This window comes from Alexandromys fortis, unplaced genomic scaffold (assembly GCF_014885135.2).
Source record: "Alexandromys fortis isolate MF-2015 unplaced genomic scaffold, M_Fortis_MF-2015_v1.1 scaffold_97, whole genome shotgun sequence".
In the NCBI taxonomy this organism is placed as follows: Eukaryota; Metazoa; Chordata; class Mammalia; order Rodentia; family Cricetidae; genus Alexandromys; species Alexandromys fortis.
Window position 1 is genome coordinate 1,442,001 of NW_026067981.1, and position 19,933 is coordinate 1,461,933.

General features: G+C 41.5%; 1 protein-coding gene and 1 long non-coding RNA gene across 2 annotated transcripts in view; one reads left to right on the forward strand and one right to left on the reverse strand.

Moving 5' to 3' along the window:
- LOC126511326 (putative dimethylaniline monooxygenase [N-oxide-forming] 6) overlaps window positions 1-6,235 on the reverse strand; it is a 22,862-nt gene extending 16,627 nt beyond the window's left edge. The window contains exon 1 of the mRNA XM_050158396.1: window positions 6,104-6,235. Coding sequence (XP_050014353.1) covers window positions 6,104-6,235 — 132 coding nt within the window. The remainder of the gene's footprint in view (window positions 1-6,103) is intronic.
- Window positions 1-19,933, forward strand: part of LOC126511328 (uncharacterized) — a 120,482-nt gene that overhangs the window by 35,978 nt on the left and 64,571 nt on the right. The gene's annotated exons all lie outside the window — the stretch shown is intronic.

The following is a 19,933-nucleotide window of genomic DNA, read 5'->3' on the forward strand; positions in this document are numbered from 1 at the left end:
CTAAAATCAATCAGAAGAGATTGAGATGGACACTTTATACTCATAACAGGAACAATTCATCAGGATGACATCTCAATCCTGAATATCTATGCCCCTAATATAAAAGCACCCACTTATGTAAAAGAAATATTTCTAAAACTCAAGGCAGACATAAAACCACACACACTAATAGTAGGAGATATGCTATTATTTCTGATTCTGTGTTTTGTTTGTGTTTGCATGTGTGTTTCTCCTTCTTTTTTTTTTTTAAACCTGATTATTTTTCCTGTTTACTTTCTAAAGAGAGAGAGAGAAAAGGGTGTGGAGTTAGGTAGATGGGAAGGTGCAAGGGATATGGGAGGAGTTAGGAGAGAAGAAAACTTAATCAGAATGTATTGTATTACATTCATTTTCAATAAAATGTATGATAAAGGAGTTATTTTTTCAGAGATGCAACAGAAAGTCCTTTACAAAACAACTGTACGGAGCTGATCTCTTCACACATTAACCCTCCCTGGCCTAATTAATCTTGTGTTAGTTCTTTTACAGTCTCTCAGCATTTTCCTTACTTTTTTCTGTGTTATCACTGGTTCTGAAATCATGCTCACCTTGGAAAAACAACGATACAGCAGTACAGTTTGTGTGTAGCTTTGTCCTTATGTGGATGCTACATGGACTTCAGCACCCTCTTCACCAGCCGCAAGTTCTAGTCTGCAGGTGGCTTGTCCACTTCGATGCGATCAGAGTCACAAGAAAATCCCCCCCAATTGTGGATTCCTGGGCTTCACTTCCAAAATGTTGGATTCCCTGCCTCTAATGTATGGTCTGAGAAACCTGAGAAGCCTGAGAATTTGTACTTCAAGAAGCTGCAGGGGATAGTAATCCTGAGACCATACTGTGGGAAACTCTGCTGTTGTAAATAAGATCTGTGTTTGAGGAGCCTTTAACTCATCAGCTATGGGAATTCACTCTTCCAAAAAAAAAAAAAATCCACAGGAAACCACAGAACTTAGAATGTGTGTCACTTCTTGGCATTCCATTTTCAAACCACTATGTAATTGAAAAGTAGTTTCTTGTTGAGAAGCAGTCGGAAGCTAAATTGAAAATAAACATTTCCTGTCTCTTGTGTGGACAGGATCAAGTGTACATGGGGTGCTGCCTTGAAAACATATTTCAAAGCTGGCAGTCTCTGTGTTCCCAAGGCCTGAAGGAATTCTTATGTAACAGAGGGGAGGGATTCAATGTCACATGGTTGCTTGATTTAAGACTCCATCTCTAGATCACCCTGGCTAGCTTCTGGAAGACCAAAACAGACAGGGTTAGAAAGGATCATGAGGTCTGTGTTTCTGGGAGGGAAGGGTTCAATCTAAGGCCTCAGTGTTTCTCCTCAAGTCGAGAATATGCTCTTCCTCTACCAACGGTTGCCACATTTCCCTTAAGTTTCTAGGCTTAGATATTTATCCTTTGAAAGACTTGCTTGGAAATATTTATGGAGGTCAGAAAAAGGGTGAAGGCTCCTGCCTGGCAGGTTCTGGGGTCTGAGCCATTGCTGTTAGCTCACAGTGCTGTCTGCTGCCAGTGGTGAGGCAAGGAGGGAAGGAGATTTCTCAGCTGCCCACTGAGAGGAGGGAGGGCTTAGCTGTGGGCCAGGGACTAGTAAAAAATGTTAAGACTGCTCTGGAAAAGGGATGATATGGCCTGGGACTACTGATTGTATAAGTCCATGTGTTTCCCCTCATTGATTCTAGGCAATCCTAACACAGAAAGAGAACTCCAGAAACTGTTCTTCACCTAAGAGAATTGTACAACAGGTAGATGTTTCCAAAAACATTCCCTTTAAGTATATCAATATGCGAGGTGGTTTGAACGAGTCAGGAGGGAATGAAGCCCCAACTCTGATTTAGTCTGAGAGACTGTGTCCTGGAGCTAGAGACCAGCTGTTGTGGGTACGTTATCAACACATTATCATTCTGTCTAGAGTTTCCACATCTACCCTCTTTTGCTCTAGGTCATAAGTGACTTGAGGTGAATTCCAGAATGTTCCCTGTGTGTTTTTTTTAATCAGTCTGTCTTTATTGCCTCTCATATTTCATCTCTATATATCTGTTGACTTTCTATTGGCTTAGAGAAACTCCCCAGCTACAGTTTCAAAGTTGCTTCCCTAAACTTGCTTTTTTTTTCTTTCTCTCGTCATCTGTCAGTCATCCCTGCATCCACCAAGCTTCTGTTGTCTTTATTACTTTCCTTTTCTTCCTTTCATCACCTGTCAGTCATCCCTGCATCCACCAAGCTTCGGCTGTTTTTTATTGCCTTTCTTTTCTTCCCCCTGTCAACTGTCAATCATCCTTGCATCCACCAAGCTTCTGTTATCCTTATTGTTTTCCTTACTACCTATTGGCTTACATCACGGTTCTTTTTACTTCTATAGCCATTGGTAGGTTTCTCATGTTCCAGTTCACACGTGAATAGCACTAATGATTTACTGGATTACTTGAAACAAGGTGTGAAGCTGGGAAGGGATAGAGGGGAACTGGGGGTGGGGAGGAATGGGAGGTAGATACGATCATACTTTCTTGTGTGCAGGTATGAAATTTTTAAAAATAAAGGAAAATGTAAAACACTAGCTTCCTAGTGTGTTTTTTGCTTGATGCTGTGCCTAACACAGCAGTGTGTGCACTCAGGATGTATCTGTCAAGTAAATACGTGAATGACTGAGCGAGAAAAATAAGTTCAGAGCATTCTGATTCTGTTGTTTTCCCTTTTTTTTAAGCCAAAAGAGTGCCAATCTACTGCTAGTTTATTGAGGAAATTTTAATTGCTGTGTATGATGACCATGTTACCAAACTTGGGGTTATAATCTGTACCCCAAAAGTCAAGCTCAGCCACTTTTTCTCCATAATTGAAATTGAAATAGCAAAATTAATAGTACAACGCAGATAAAGGAGCTTCAGTCAGTGTGGCCATTGGGAAGAAGGACGATGAGAACCAGTGACCTCCTTTGGTCCATTGTACAAGTCCTCAAGTGATATTAAAGTTTATATACACCTAAGCAGTCCAGGGCAAAGTCCGCCCACCATTGACCCATCATTGTCTAGGCTTCCATTTCATCATACAAGGTGGCCTAGCAAGTGATAGATGCAGTCAGTACTATTAAATCTCTTTTCAGAGATACAAAGGCTTCCAGCATTTTCCTTCTCCCAGCATACAATTTCTGGGAGACAATTCTATTGTGGGGTGTCCATTGTTTCCATAGTCTGATAGGCTGGGGAATGTAAGTGTCTTCGTAGGGCTAGTTACAGCCACACTACCCTGAACGCACCGAAGTTCAGCAGGGTCAAGCCCGGTTTAGTACTTCCATGGGAGACATTTCTTATTGTAAAACTAACTAGATCTTTTAAGGACGTGATGCCCAATAGGAACGCAGGAAACTTAAAACTCACTCACATTTAATCTGCCATTCTTTAAATCCCACTTGGTTTCCATTTCTCAGCAAAAGCATACAGTGAAGAGTTCGGAGTGCTCAGGTTTCTGTCTCCTGGCACATCTCTTGCGCAGCAGGGACTTGCAAGATGAAAGCTTATATAACACATTCTTCAAAAATTCCTGTCTGTGCACATTGTGCAAATCAACTTTTCTTAGAAAAGAAAAAAGGCTTAGGGATGAGCGGAGGAGGCTAAAGTTTCAAGTATTTGAAGGTATTCACACCCCCACTGGGACCCTGCGTGGAATTTTGCTTATATACATAACTTGATGGAAACGAGAGACATTGTACTTTGTGGACAACCAGAGTCTGACTTTGTATCTTAGTAAACTGTCACTTTTTGCTTCCTTACATAAGCTCCCTGAGGTGGCGATAATGGCTAACTCAGATTCCTTTTTGGACGCTGTCGACACCTCCCATGTACATTTCATGGATTGTTGATTATTTTTTTTAATGCTGTTATTAGCACACTGCCGTACATTCACATGGCCGTGGGCGCCACTTACAGATCATGAAAGGGAATGGCATCTGGAACTATATCATATGGAGGTTTACGTCCTTTGACAACACTCACAGCACTCCTGGTTCTGGAGGAATTTTCCCCTGACTTATGAAGACTTCAGTAGCTTTTTATCCACTGAGTTGACATTAACTGAAGCTTAGCTTGTCAACAACTTTTTATCTGAGATCCTTAGGGCCACCTAATTTATAGAATATGTACAGCTTTGAATGATGATCCATAGTCTCCTAGTGAAGTCTGGGGGTACCTGTCTATAATCAAAAATGACAAAATTTCTGTAGAATAAAATAAAAGTGAAAATGGCTGTATAACGTTTTAATTTTTTTTTATTTTGCTGTGATCCAAGAAGCCAGCAATGTCCACCTATCCTCAACAAGCCAATTAGGCCAACCAAATTAATAGTAAAAATCAGAAAAGGGGAAGGGCCCATTATCCGTTCACTCCAGTTCATCTCCCGGGTCCTAACATGAGACTGATTTTTAAATAGAGGATTAGTGATACACACATTTAAGCAGTTCAAGTCAAGGCATGGTCCCACCCACCACTGACCCATCATCATCTCTGTAAAGTTGTGAAGCTCTTTCATCTAGAGAAGAGCTTCCTCCCTGAACAGCCCAGGCTTTTCTTCTCTTAGCTTGAGACCCCGGAGAAATCCCAAATTTTTGAGGTTTACTATTTAATAATCTGGTAGCTAAAGTGCCTCTGAGAATATACTCACTTTTTTTCCCCAGACTGGTTCCATTATATAGCTCATAGTCAGATTATTTCTGTCATTATCCTGTGAAAGGTATTGCTATCCGATGAATTTTTGTTTATTTTATATCTAAGTGTTGTGGACTTAAGTTATGACTCCTCTCATCAGCAGACTGGAAGTCACTAATGTAGAAAAATAATTGTGTCACATGTTTCTCATCCTCTACTCTAGCACAAAACAGACGCATCCAGTGCTGATGTAGCATTTAGCTATGGCAGATGAGATTGTAGGCAGTCACCTTAGTCTAAGCTGGTGACACTTCTCTGGGCAGATATAAAGAAAATGGAATTCTCTAAATAACTTATTTCCAGAATGGAAAATAAAGTCTATGACTATATATCTCATGTAATACTTTGCATTCGGCAGGAACAAAAATTACAGAAAAGACTCATAAGATGAATGCAGATGCATTCTGAATCAGTAGTACATTCTCTATCAGAGAAAATAGCTTGTTATTGTTGTTGCAGGTGGACAAGAACTAAAACCGAGACAGAGAAAGATGGTTACAAGGTGAGTGTCATGCATACACTCTCTTTGAACCAAAATTATTTATCACTTATGTGTAGTCACATTGACTGGAAAATTCAAAACACAAAAGCTAGGAGTGCTCCCAGATTTGGCTTTGAAACTTAAATGTTATATTTATATTGAATATTTCATGGCCATATTGTTTTTAAGACTAGATGGCAAAGATCATAATTTTTCTCCTTCAGACTTAGAATTGACAGGCAATCCAATAACCACACACACAGCCAACATTTATAATAATTTATAACTGCTCAGAGAGACACGGGAAAATTATATCCTGTTGGAATTGCAAGGCACATTAGAGGTAACCTAATTTCCAATCTCTGTGTTTGATGGATGAGTATTTCAGCTCCAGTGTGGGGTAGTCAACTTCCCTAAGAACTGCCTAGAAAACCCGAGTCGGAAATAGAACTTAGAATTGGATTTTAGTTTAGATTAGATTTTTGAAACTGTTTCATTGGTATTTAAGAGGAATAAATGATAGAATCTTTGCAGGTTTACAAGAAGGTGACTATGTATTATTTTTAGTTAATTAGTGGCATTAGCATTCTGTACTTGGAGAATCGGACTCCACCAGCCAGGTCATGGTATTGTTGATGAGCTAGAGACTAGAACTACACAGGAAAATGATCTGTTTTCCTTTGAGGACATCTTTTAAGGTTCAGCTACATTCAGCCCTGCTGGTGGGAAGTAGTTTTGAGTGATGGGAGACGCAAGACTTAACTTTCCAGACCTGGGCCTTTTGTGATTTGCCATCCAGGTCTGAATGAGAACTGTTCAGATGTGATTTGCAAAGGAAACCATCTTTCTACCTCTCGCGTCCTAGAGATGGACCACTTACCGAGAATTTCCATAGGCCTCCGACATCATTGCTCCTTTCAAAGCAGATGGGCTCCATCCCTTCCTCCAGACAGCATCTTATCGCAGCCAAGCCACTGACACCAGCTCCGACAATGGCCACTCTCTTGCCCATGGTAGATGGTATGAAGAAAAGTCTTCAGAAAAAAAAATGTCCTTTGATGCTTAGGGGCTTTTCAGTTGAAATTTTTGGCCAAGGCTTATGTGTCAGGATCCCCACCTTAACACAAGGAGACACGGGAGCACATTAAAGTGTGTGCTCATTGCATATAAGAAGACACGAAGCCTGCCTTCTACTGTTTATTCCATTCTTTCAGAAATAACCAAGTCAGTGATGGCCAAGTCACCAAACCAATGCTCAGAATTTCAAATGAAGCTTCAGTAGCTTGAAATTTAAAAAAAAAAAAAAACCCACTTCTCTACTAGTTGAGAGTTAAATACAAGATTCAGAAGTAGAAATGTACCTCTTTAGAGAAACCTATTACATCAAATCACATCTGTGAATACCAATTGCCTGATTTCATGGGATTTTACCTCTTAACCAACCACCTTCTTTCCTCTGCCCAGAGAACCACCAACTCTCCAAATGTAGACAAGAGTGGCTTTTAATGTCAAAATTGAGAAAGGGGCGGGTTTATTTTTCTTAAAGCAAAAATGCCTGTTTCTTTGTATTTTTCATGGTGTAGAGCTTTGTTAAAACCTAGAAGAGGAGGAATGAGTGCAGTAGGAATAAGAGAAGGACCAGGAGGGTATGGGGGGGGGCAAAGTAAGAAAGGGATGGAAGAAGGGCAATGAATGGGGGCCCTGGCCCTTGGCTCTGAAAAATACAATAGTGACTGATATGGTCACCAGGGTGTAAAATGAAACCCCTGGGAGATTAAGTGACCAACAATTCATTTATTTGTTCTTGCTTTGAAATCACAGAAAATGTAAACAAAAGCTAAGCACCTGAACCACAAGGAAAGAGTCTGTTGTGCCAACAGTGGGATAAAAAGAGGGAAAGTTCACACTTCTTGATTTGAGTTGCTGGGTCTAGTTCTTGTAGACTGCAAGTTTGTGAAACTGGCCAATGTCAAGAGCAGACTGTGAAGTCAGGGGTCTGCTCTCCAGCTGGTCCTGCTCTGCTGCTCACTCCCCCTTGGTCCAGTCTTTATAGTTCAGGAGGAGTCCAGAGTGAAAGCAGCTAGCGTTCCCTGCACAGTTTCGTTTCCACCAGGCCCTTTCTTTACTCATCAGTTCCCCAGCGTTCTCAGTTGCCCCGTCTCAACGCTTAGTGTTTTTCCACTGTGCTCAGTATCTTATTTCTTCTGCCCAGAGCGCTCTAGTGATTCAGAAAGCACGTTTTTAATTTAAGTAGCTGTATAGGAATCTGGGGACTTTAGGGAACTTTGAAATTAAAGAGCTTCAGCTTTTATTAGGGTGTTAGAAGACTATGAGACATCCGTGGTTCCCCAGGAGAGGTGATTAGGAGTTCTCACAGGAGATGAGGTCACAGAAACTACCCGGTGGGTCTCGGGTTTTCTGGAGACTTCACATCTCTTGTTTTCAAGCTCCATAGGTGGTTTGCAGAGTGACTACCACACAGAGCAGGGTTGTGTGAACAAGTTGTTCACTGGCCTGATGATTGGCTTCTCTGGCCAGGAGATTAGTGCTTTTTTTTTTTTTTTTTTTTTTTTTAAGGGAGTTGAGGGAATTCAAGTGTGGAAAGAGTTGATATTTGCCAGGCGAGCTGATTATTGTAAAATTTTTGAGAGTTTAAGGAGTCTCTAGATAATTTTACATTATGTAATTCTTATGTTTGTATTTTGATGGACCTAAGGGAACACCTAGAACCATAGCCAGAGGCCTTGATTTATCGTGACTTCACGTCTCTGGGCTTAACTCCCTGCCTCTGGGCCTACTCACATTGCACAGGCCCTCCTTGTTTGCTGGGGCTGTGCTTGCCTGGCTCTGTTTTAGCTCAGGCACAGCAGAGAGGCAGGAAAGACAATTTCGCCTTATCTTTCCTGGAGGTTTCCTTCAGTTAGCAGACATCTAACCCTTGTCCTTTGGGTGGCACCTTCATTTAGGTGAGAGCAGGTCCTGGAGCAAACAGGTCCATCAGGAGGTGAAGAGCAGAACAGTAGAACCCCCTTTCCTTTCTTCCACCCTGCGTTCTTGGTACCATCCTGCCCTGTCAGGTGAACTTTGGCTTAACTCTGTTTTTTTTTTTTTTTCTATGGAGCTTCTTTGCCTTTGGCAGTAAATTTCCTCTCTTAATCTTCAGGACCTACGCATCATTTGGAAGTTCTAACAGCTTCAGGAAATTAATTTTCCAGAATGATAAATTTTATGGCGTTCCTCCCTAGAGATTAGGGAACACACAGTTTTCCCCGCTTCCTGATTGCCTTACTTCTTGGCACTTACCTCCACTGAGATGTCCAGAACTGCCTGCCGTTCAGCCACATTCTTTCTCAGCTCCCCACAAGGGATCACGTTCCCTCCTGACCCAGACCTCTACAGTGCCTCTTGGGGGATCCTACATGTTCATTTAATCTATGCAAAGTTCACTTTTCAATAGAAAGTTTCTTAGAACTTACATGTTTTGTTCCTAAAGTTGCATAGACCAAAGGCTATGCCCACACTACCTAACAGTTGTATATTTTTAGAAGGTTTTATGAGATGGCTCAAAAGTGTAGATTATTATATTGGTGGGCAGATTTCCCATTTCCTGTCAGGCACCAATATGTCTGCTCTTTTTTTTTATTAATCTTCCTTAACACCCAGTAGATAGTTGAATATTCAGCAGAGGATCAATTGGTACATGCTGACTTAACTTTATAATACTTGGAAAAAATTCTCTTTAGTTTTTCTGTAAAGGGGATTTTATTATTACTGCACAGATGGGTTCAAAAATTAGGGTTTTTGTTTTTGAGGTATTATATTACTTATTTTATTGAGATATAATTGACAAATAGAATGTATATTTTAAGGCTGTGTAAAAAACACAACACTGTGTTTTGCTATAAGATACGGTGTGAAATGTTACAGGCAGGCTAATGGTGCTGGTCACTTTATACGATGATTTCTGTTTATTTATAGCTGAGAACGTTTGACACCTCCTGTCTTAGCAACTTTTAAGGACATAGTATTTACTTTAACTATAGTTAACATGTTGTACATTGGATCTTCCAGACACGCTCATGCACCCTAACTGAGCCTATACTGTGAATGACATCATCCCAGGCTCCTGGCATCCACCCTTTTGCTCTTTGCTTCTGTTGGGATCCCTTCTCCGGATTCCACATAGGATGAGGATTAGGAGTATTGTCTATCTGCTCTTGGCTGACTCCACAGGCCATAATGTGCTTCGGGTTCCCCTGTGTAATGCGACTGACGGTACCCTGTTGCCGATTCATACCGCGCTTTCTTTATGCGCTCGTTGATGGGTGTTTAGTCTGATTGCGAATCTTGGCTGTTGTCAGTGAAGTAGCAATGACTATTAAAATGCATATTTTTATATGACTATAAAATGACTATAAAAAAGAGATATCTCTTCAGCCTAATTATTTCATTTCCTTTGGGTACATACCCATAAGTGAGGTTAATGTGGTAGATTTTCATTTCTTGAGGAATATCTATTCTGCTTGTATAATGACTTTGCATTTCACCAGACGATGTATCAGAATTTTTTTTTCCTTGCACACAATTTCCTACCACTGTGATTTATTTTGTCCTTTGGAGACAGCTACTGTGACAGATATGAAGTGACATCACATTTGGTTTTTATTTGTATTTTCCTGATGATTAGTGATATTTAAGACTTAATTTTTTTCTTTATTTTTGAGAATTCGTACATTTATACAGTGGATTATGATCATGTCTACCCCCATTCCCTATGCAATACACCCACATTCTCCCATAATGCTCCCTTACAACTTCATGTCTTTTTTTTTTTTTTTTTTTTTGGTAACCTAATCCAGTTGTTGATGCCCAGATGTGCACGAATGTGGGGTCAATCTCCTGGAGCACAGAACATCTGTCATCTGTGATACCCTCAATAAAGAATGATTCCCCATCCCTCAGCAGCTATCTACTTCCAATAGCATCACTATAGAGGGAATGAGGCCTAGAGACCATATTTACTCCTTCTATGTGGAATTTGCCTTGTTTGATCTTGTGTAGGTCTTAAAGGGGTAGTCCCAGATGCTGCGAGTTTGCGATTTTGATAGCTATGTCCAGAAGACAGTAACTCACAGTGCTCACTCCTCCCCATCATCTGGCTCTAACTTTCTTTCCATTTCTTCTTCTGTGATGCTCTTTGAACCTTGGTGGTGATGGTTGTGGTGGTGGCGGTGGCGGTGGTGGTGGAGGTGATTGTAGTGGTAGTGATGGTGATGGTGGTAGCTGGGGTGGTGGTATAGGTGGTGGTGGCAGTGATGGTGATTGTGATAGTAGTGATGGTGGTAGTGGTGGCAGTAGTGATGTTATTGGGGGTCAGTACAGATGTCCTCTTTATATTTGACCATTCAGACCGTTTGACCATTCTCAGCTCTTTGACGCATCTTTCCATTGACTGTTGTTCACTGCAAACAAAACAAAACAAGAAGAAACAAGCAAACAATAATACTTCCTGAACAAGGTTGAGAGCACTCGGGTCTATGGGTATAAACAGAACTATTTTGAAGGCGACTTAGCATGGGACTTCTGACACTAGCTAGTAAGAGTTAAGTGAATGCTAGCTAGCTAGAGATAAGTGAATGCTAGCTAGAGATAAGTGAACATTAGCTAGTTAGAGATAAGTGAACACTAGCCAGTTAGAGAGAGATGAGGCTTCCAGTTGACTGCCAGCTGGGCTTCTCCATAATCTATGACTCGGGTATGTATGTCTTTTTTTTTTTTTTGACAATTGTGTTTCATGTCTTTTATCCAGTTTTGAATTAGATTACTTGATGCTTTACTAGTGGTTGTTCAGCTTCCCTCCATAATATGGTTTGTTATTGCCCTATCCTTGCATGTATGTTGCAAACATTTTAATCTCATTCTATGGGCTGAATGTCTACTCTGTTAATTATTTCCTTTGCTATATGAAAACTTTTTGGTGACATTATACTTGTCTCTTATGTTTTTTGTATTCTGTGTTACAGAAATCACTGCAATTTGCCTAAACAAGACCTGGGCACTAATAATGTCAGTATATATGCTATCATGAAATGGGGAAAATCTCATGGTACCTACCCCTAGACAAAGAACTACAGGCAACCAATGGCTGGTGGGAGAGGGAGAATTAGCCTCTTCTAGGGAAAAGGTCCCTAATTGGTAACCAAATTCAAAGTGGCCAGTCTTAAAATCATATACATGCAGGCAACAAAAATGGATTCAACAGGTTGTATTTATACATTGATGCATGTGTGTAACAATAATAATAAAAACAGACTATCAATTTGAGTGGAAACATGGAAGGGGTTGGAGGGAGAGGACCTGGATGGAAGGAGTTGGAGGGAAGAAAGGGAAGGGAAAAAGATATAACTATATTTTGATTAGAAATATATTTAAAAATCACTGCCAAGAACAATATTAGGAAGTATTTCCCTCTATTTTCTTTAAAGTAGTTTCATGTCTTGTGCACTGATTTTTTGGTATATGGTATGTGATAAGTTGTCAATTTCTTTCTTTTTTTGGATATCCAGCTTTTCCAATATCACTTGTTGAAAATGTTATTCTTTGCCCATGTGCCAAGTGTTCATGACATTTATACAAAAGATTAACTTTTTGTATAGGTATGCACCAATTTCTTGTCCCTATGTTGTTACCAGCTCAGCAAGTTCCTTCTAAGACCTTTAGTTTTTAATGTTTCCAATCTGTTTCCTTGTGAGTGTGAGTCTCAGTCTCTCTTCCTTCGTTTCCCTCTCCAACCATCCCCCTCTCTCTCTGTGTGGACAGCCGTGGATGTTGTTCAGCAGGTGCTGCCCCAGATAGATCTCTTTATGGTCTAGAACTCGCCAAGTTATCCTGGCTGGCTGGCTAGCAACTCTCAGGAGCCTCAGGGGTCTCCCCGTTTTTTGCCTCTTCCAGAGCTGGGACTGCAAGCATGTGCCACCACTCCTGGCTATTCTCTACAGATTATGGTGGTCAAGCTTTACCATCTCAGCTATCAACTTAGCCCAGAACCTGCTCCTTTTTGTCTCATTAATCCTGGGAGTCGCGGTGCCTTCTGTGATTCACACCTCTGTGATATTCTGGGCTGTCATTATTATTTAGACTCTCTGATACTCTGCCAACACTTTCCCATATGATATTGTTATAATGGAATTCTCTCCTCTGACAGAATCATAATTCTGAAGCTGATACTAGGAATAGTTCAGGCAAATAGACTTAGTATCTGACATTTGGAGACATGTTGAGTCAAGTCCTTCATTTTGCATTTAGTCCTGAGTTTCTTGCTCACTGTGAATTCAGAAACAGAAATTCATGTAGGGTCACCATCTGTTCTTGATTGTGAAGTACTCGCTCAAGCAAAGGTGGCCACTTTGCTCACCAGGCTTTTAGACTATAGCACCCATGTGCCAGACCTAAAGAATTTCTTATTTCCTGTAGCTTCATCACAGAGTTTGCTGAAAGTCAAAATACATCTTAACCTTTTCATTCTTGGGATTATAAAATAACCAAAACCACTCAACTCTCTCAAGCTTTTCAATAGCGCCAAGACTCTTGAATGTTTGGGTCTATCAGTTTGAGCTTTCTCTTGCTAGCGAATGTCTGATGACACTCGTGGTGAGCCCACCTGGGACAATGGTTACAAAGGGGCAGTGGTTCTCTTCGAGATCTTCCTCAGCTCGTTCAACAGGAGGGAGAATCATAGCAAGAGACAGATCTCAGCCTGCTCCTGAGGACAATAATGACCTAGGAGGTAATAATGCAGCTGTACAGCAGGTCTGAAAGATACCTAAATCCTAGGCAGGCAGATACACATATACACATGAGGATGAGATATACATATGCACATGAGGATGGAGATGGGTTTATTCATGGACCAATCTGCAGATCATGTTGTTGATCTGGAATGCAGTTACAAGAGAAACTGGAAAAGCAGGTTAAGACTTTTTGGGCGGCACCTCATATATGATTTGAGCAGAGAAAGGCATAGCAGAGAATGATTTTGAGCAGACGTGATGTTCCTAAAGGTTCACTTCAGATAGGCAAATGTGGGAGGGGCTGTAGGTGTGGGGGCCCCGCAAGCATCCACAGCAGGAAAATGAAACTCAAGAGGCGAGAAGGAAAACTTGGTTCAGTCCGACTTAGTCAGTGCTGGTTCAGACTTCTGGAGTCTGACACCAGGCAGTTTATTGTAAGCATATTTAAACACAGGACAATTTTTTGGGGGAAAAAAAGCAAGCTTCCTGCTGTGATACAATCCCTGATGCTCAAGGGGGCATGATTACATCAGAAATCAACTCAAAGTACATGTGACTATGAAGATGGGCTCTCCAGCTTAAGGGTTTAGAATCTGGTGTGGTCTCTGACCAAGAAAGTGTAGAGGTCACCAGGCTATAAAGTTCATGTGACATCTCCCCCAAGGATGCGTTCAGTTGACTGAGAGCTAAAGATATGTGTCTAAAGTGGATGGCCTGGGGTAAACATTCTGGGGATGGGGTGGGTGAGGTCAAGCTCCACAGCTAACTATGGTCACCAAGTTACCAACAACATCCACTCCCAGCTTTCTGGGTGGAAAATGGGTATTTATTTCCTTTATTGACGAGATACTCCTGCATGATTAACATTCCTGGTTTCTCCAAGTGTTTATCTGTGAGCACGAGGACCTGGTGCCCTCTATATACAGTATGGGCGATGGCTCGGGTTTTGCAGTCTAGCTGGCCACTTAGATGATCATTCAAGAAATAATGGTGGGTAGATCTCATATATACTCTATTTCTTCTTCATTTTTAAATTTTGTGGCATAGACATGATATTTTCTGCTCTATTAATTTGCATTTGCATATTGACTATGTTCCTCCAACAGGACATAACCTTAAAGTAGGAATAATTTCTACTTAACTTACTCTCAAGCCCCTAGTCCTAGAATAGGTCCCAGTCCACAATATGAATTCAGACTATTAGTGCAAAAACACTTTTGAACTGGGAAATATGATAATTTTGGAGTTAGGAATTGGCATAGTAGAGTCGTGTATAGCTGAACAGAGTCTAGAAAATAAGCAAATTAAGTCACCTACTGTTGTCTGGTTATTTGATGCTGAACAGGATAAAGACTGATGAAGAAGAGGATGGTGGACACCTGGGTCTGACATTCCTAGTTCAGAGCCCTCTTCATAGTTTACACAAGCTCTAGAATAGATGACTATAGTCACCAGTCATTCTTTCATTCAGAGGAATTTCAGTCTTTTGGTTTTGCTATCCCTAGATACTGATCTTGTGTACATCAAAGTGGAAGGTGTGTAGCCACCAGAGGCGGGTCCCAGAAGGCCTCCTCCTTTGGTAATTTGGTATCTGATGCAAAGTTTTCATCTCTACCCCCCCTTTTTTAAATTTTTTATTGAGAAAAAGAAAAAAAAAGTTTCCGCCTCCTCCCAGCCTCCCATTTCCCTCCCCCTCCTCCCATCCTTTCCCCCCTCACCCCACTCCTCTCCCCCTCCCTCTCCAGTCCAAAGAGCAGTCAGGGTTCCCTGCCCTGTGGAAAGTCCAAGGTCCTCCCCCATCCGTCCATGTCTAGGAAGGTGAACATCCAAACTGGCTAGGCTCCCACAAAGCCAGAACATGAAGTAGGATCAAAACCCCGTGCCATTGTCCTTGGCTTCTCATCAGCCCTCATTGTTTGCCATGTTCAGAGAGTCCGGTTTTATCCCATGCTTTTTCAGTCACAGTCCAGCTGGCCTTGCTGAGCTCCCAATAGATCAGCCACACTGTCACAGTGGGTGGGTGCACCCCTCATGGTCCTGACTTCCTTGCTCATGTTCTCCCTCCTTCTGCTTCTCATTTGGGACCTTGGGAGTTCAGTCTGGTGCTCCTATGTGGGTCTCTGTCTCTATCTCCATCCATCGCCAGATGAAGGTTCTATGGTGATATGCAAGATATTTGTCAGTATTGCTATAGGATAGGGTCATTTCAGGTTCCCTATCCTCAGCTGCCCAAGGACATCTCTACCCTTTTTAAGGCTTTGATAGATCACACAGGATTGGCCCATCCTGGTGACCTCGAGAACACAGTAAGGATAATCAGCCAAGGACCTACGTTCCCCGAAGCCTTTGAACTGAGGCTGCATTTGTCCTGGGTTTGTCAGGGATGCTAAGCAAATCTATTCCTTGTACTACAGGACTTCTCTAATGTTTAGTTCAGGACTGAGGGTTTCCTCTATGGCCTGGTCAAATTTGTCTTAGAGTCATTGGCAGTCTAGAATGTTTCCCTCCTCTTTGCCTTTCTTTCATTTGGTATCAGACTGGCTTCTTCTTGTCTGTCAGCTCTCTCTGGCTGCCCCAGCTCATAGTTATTCTTGACAGATTTCCTCCTACTAAAGCTCTGGTCTAGTGCATCTCAGCAAACTATTCTGAAGATTACAGAAGCCAAAAGAGAAAACAGGAACTTCCAAGTGTCAGGGACCTTTGGACTCTCTACATGCCTGTGTCTCAGCTTCAGTACAGAACTGAAACCTTTATCTACCAAATACCCGTACAATTACATAACTCACAGGAGGCTGTACACTTCATATAGTATTACAGCTTAATCCCTTCCAAAGTCACACATGGGCAATTACCCGATCAACTTACCTTTTCACATGACCTTTTGTGTTCAGGTCCTCATTCATAGGAAACCTGGTAACTCAATCTATGAAAGGGAGTTGAGAATGCCCTTGTCCAACAGTCTACAGCAGGCAGTTTGACTACTGGAGGATAACTCAGAATAAGAAGGGGTGGTCAGAATTTCCTCTATTGCTATTGTGCTAACCCAAGGGTTATCTGTAGGGAGCCGAATGCTCAGACCACTGGTTATGTGTCCTGTGTTGCTGAGAACAGCTCACAGACTTAAAATGCCACATCTCATCAAGACTCTAGAGTATAGCACAATAATGTAACAAAGACATAGCTCTGCCTTATAATGCACAGGCATGGAGGATTTGGCAGAGATATATGTGAGGAGGGACAAAGGAATAGTTCAGGATAAATACATGTCACCTGGAGGTGGGCCACCTAAAAGAAGTCAATGGAAGAGCATACTTGTGACTGTCTGACCTCGTCCTCCTGGTGGCCAGCTGGAGAAGTGCAGAAAGTATCTCTCGGCACAAGGCCAGTGTTTTCATGCAGAAATTAAAAGTACTGTTATTGTTTTTAAAGTACATGCTATGGTCCTCAGGGGTGTCCTTCTGACCTAGAAGCAACAGTAGCAAAACCACAATCACTCAGAGGATAGAGGGTAGAGGCACTCCAGAGTTGTGGGAGACATAGAGGATATTTTTCATTTCTTGTTTTAGATGTTTGAGCCATCTCCAACATCTTGCTGTGAAAGACACTTTGTGATAGTCAACATTTGTGAGAAATAAATGATGTATTTGAAAATATTAAAAACAAAGCAGAAAGGGCTTTATATTTTTTATTCATATAGATGGCAATTACTTTTATACACGAAGCGTGTTGAGTGCTCATGGCATCACAATACTCCTTGGAGCGCGAGCATGACACATAGAAGAAGGGTCAGAAGTGCCACTGCTACCCTTTAAGCAACTGCACTTAGGATCAGGCATGTTAGTATAGAATAGCAGCCCTCCCAGACTTAGCCCATGCAGCCACAGCTGCTGCCCGGCAGCCTCTACCCCAGACCGGGCCCTAGGGGGCTCTACCACCTCATTAGGACACTTCTCTTGCTTCCTGTAGAGTCTGACTCCAGCTGCTTCTCTGCCCCAGGAAATATAGACGCGTTAATTAAATCTTTTTATCTCTCCCTCAGCCCTCCTTTTCTTGCTCCTTCCTGTCCTTCCTACCTATGAATCATATTTGTCTATATTTGTGGGTCACAGTGAAGGTGGCCTGGCATACTTGTGTAGTGCAGAGTAATCAAACTGATGGACAAATCACCGCATGTGTGTATCTTTTGTGGTGACATGCTTTGAATTTCATCTACCGGTCTACTCATCAGGGGATAACCAGTCCCACTTCACCGCATCTTCTCCAAACGTTTTCCCTATTTTTCAAATAGGTGTGAGGCGACATGATTTTTAGGCATCTTTCCTTTAGGATTAGTGATGCTAAGATTTTTTTCTCTTAGCTTTCCACTTACATGTGATGTGCCACCCAAATGTCTTATTCTGAGAAACATCCGTGTAAGACCCCCCCCCCCCACACACACACTTCCTTAAACGGGTCATCTGCTTTCTCGCCACTGAGCTGTGTTCTTCATGTACTTTGGATATTAGCTCTTTATTAGGTGGACAGATTGCAGTGATTTTTTCCACTCTGCAGCTTGTCTTGTAACTTTAATAGTTTCCTTTACTTTGCAAAAGTTTTTAGTTTTGAACTTCAAAGCCCTTCATTTCTTTTATGAACACTTTTATTTTTTGGTCCAGAGAGATATTGCTGATTTTTACATGTTGTTTATGTATCCTGCCACTTTACTGGGTTTATCACTTCCAGCTGGGTTTTGGTGGAGCCGGCAGGGTTTTCCATGTATCCTCAAATCATGTGGCCCACAAATAGACATGCGCTTGTTTTCCTATCTGGTTACCATACCTTTTCACTTCCTCGCCTAGTGGCTCCAGCGATGGCATCCACTAGAATGTTGGAAAGCCCTGGGGTCGATATCTCTGACCCTGACCTGTGAGAAAAGGCTTATGACTCACCATGTTAATTGTAGGTCTGTCAGCTGTGGTCTTTATTGTGTTGAGGTGTATTCTCCACACCTAATATACTGAGGTTTTATTGAGAAAAGAAGTTGAATTTTGTCAAATGTATTTTTCTATCTGACATGAGTGCATGGCTTTTGTCCTCCAAACTGTCAATGTGATGCATCTTATTTATTGATGTGTATATGCTCAACAGTCCCTGTATCACAGGGATAAAACTTATTCTTTTAGTTAAATTTTTATTTTTTCTGTATTTGTTTTGTGCATATACATGTACACATGGCATGTGTGCTGTCGAGTGAATGTGAAGGTCAGGGAATGGCTTGGTGGTGTGGGAGAATTGTCTGTATTCTGTCAATTATGTTTTAAATAAACACTGATTGGCCAGGCAGGAAGTATAGGTTAGAAAATCAGACAGGAAGTAGAAATGATGCAATGAGAACAGGAGAATTCTGGGAAGGAGAAAGTTGATTCCTCCTACTCCTCCCCAGACCACCGAAGAAACAGCATGTAATCTACCTGGCTGAAAAAGGTACTAAGCCACATGGCTAACAAAGATCAAAATAATGGGTTAATATAAGTGATAAGAGCTAATAAGAAGCCTGAGCTAATGGGCCAATCAGTTTATATCTTATGGAGTCCTCTGTGTGATTTTCTTTGAGGCTTGCTGGCTGTGGGGTATAGGGCGGGACACAAACCCCAACAAGCAGGCCCCACATGTTACAGCTTGGGATGATTGGTTCTTTCCTTCCATCACGTGGGTTCTGGGGGTTGAACACAGGCCAACAGCCTCGGTGGTAAGCACCATTACCTACTGAGCCATCTTACTGGTCTGTAAATTCTATTCTTTTAAAAACACTTATTTATTTACTTATTTGTTGTGCATGAACGTTTTGCCTGCCAGTATGTTTGTGTACTTTTATTCAGAGGCCAGAAGAAGGTGTTAGATTCCCTGAAACTGCAGTGACAGGCTATTGTGAGCTACCCTGTGGGTTCTGGGAATTCAACCCAGTTTTTTGGGAGAGCAGATATTGCTTTTTGATGTAGGTGGGTCTTTTGTCTATGTGTTACTTTCATTGGTTAATAAAGAAACTGCCTTGGCCGTTTGAGAGGCCAGCCCTTAGGTGGGTGGAGTAGACAGAACAGAATTCTGGGAGAAAGAAAGCATAGTCATGCAGACGCCATGAAGCTCTGGCCCAAGATGAATGTAGGTTAGAATCTTCCTGGTAAGCCACCACCTCGTGGTGCTACACACATTAATAGAAATTGGTTAATCAAGAGGTGAGAGTTAGCCAGTAAGAGGCTAGAGCTAATGGTCCAGGCAGTGTTTAAATGAATACAATTTGTGTGTTGTTATTTTGGGTGTAAAGCTAGCCAAGCAGGATCTGGGTGGGACGAAATGCAGGCCTGCTCGCCTCTTCACTACAGCTTTTAATTGTTGAGCCATCTCTTTAGCCCCATAATTCTATTCTTTACACAGCAGTTACATAAACAAAATCAAAGTCCAATTTGAGTGTGACCTCAAGCTCTCGGTACTCTTGTTTCGACCTCCAAAGTGTTGGGATTAAAGGCATGTACCACTATCCCTAGATACCTAATGAATTCTTGAATTCACTTTACTACTATTTTGATGGAGAATTTTGCATCTGTATTGATCAATGATAATGACCCTTTTTCTTCTTGTTGTAATATCTTGTCTGGTTTTGTTGCCAGTGTACCCTTATTCATGTAAAACGAGCTTGGAAGCATTTCTTTTACTTTTGTGTTTTTAAAAGAGCCTGAAAAAATTGTATTAATTTCTCAAATTAATTTAGGGGTGAGGCCACCTGGTCCTGGATGTCCTTTCATCACTGGCTTAATTTTCTTGCTGGTTTTTTGCCTTTTTTTCATATTTCTTCATGATTTAGTCAAGGAGGAAAGTATGTTTCTATGGAATTCATCCATTTTTTTCCAGATTCTCCCACCTTTTGATATGCAATTATTTGTAGT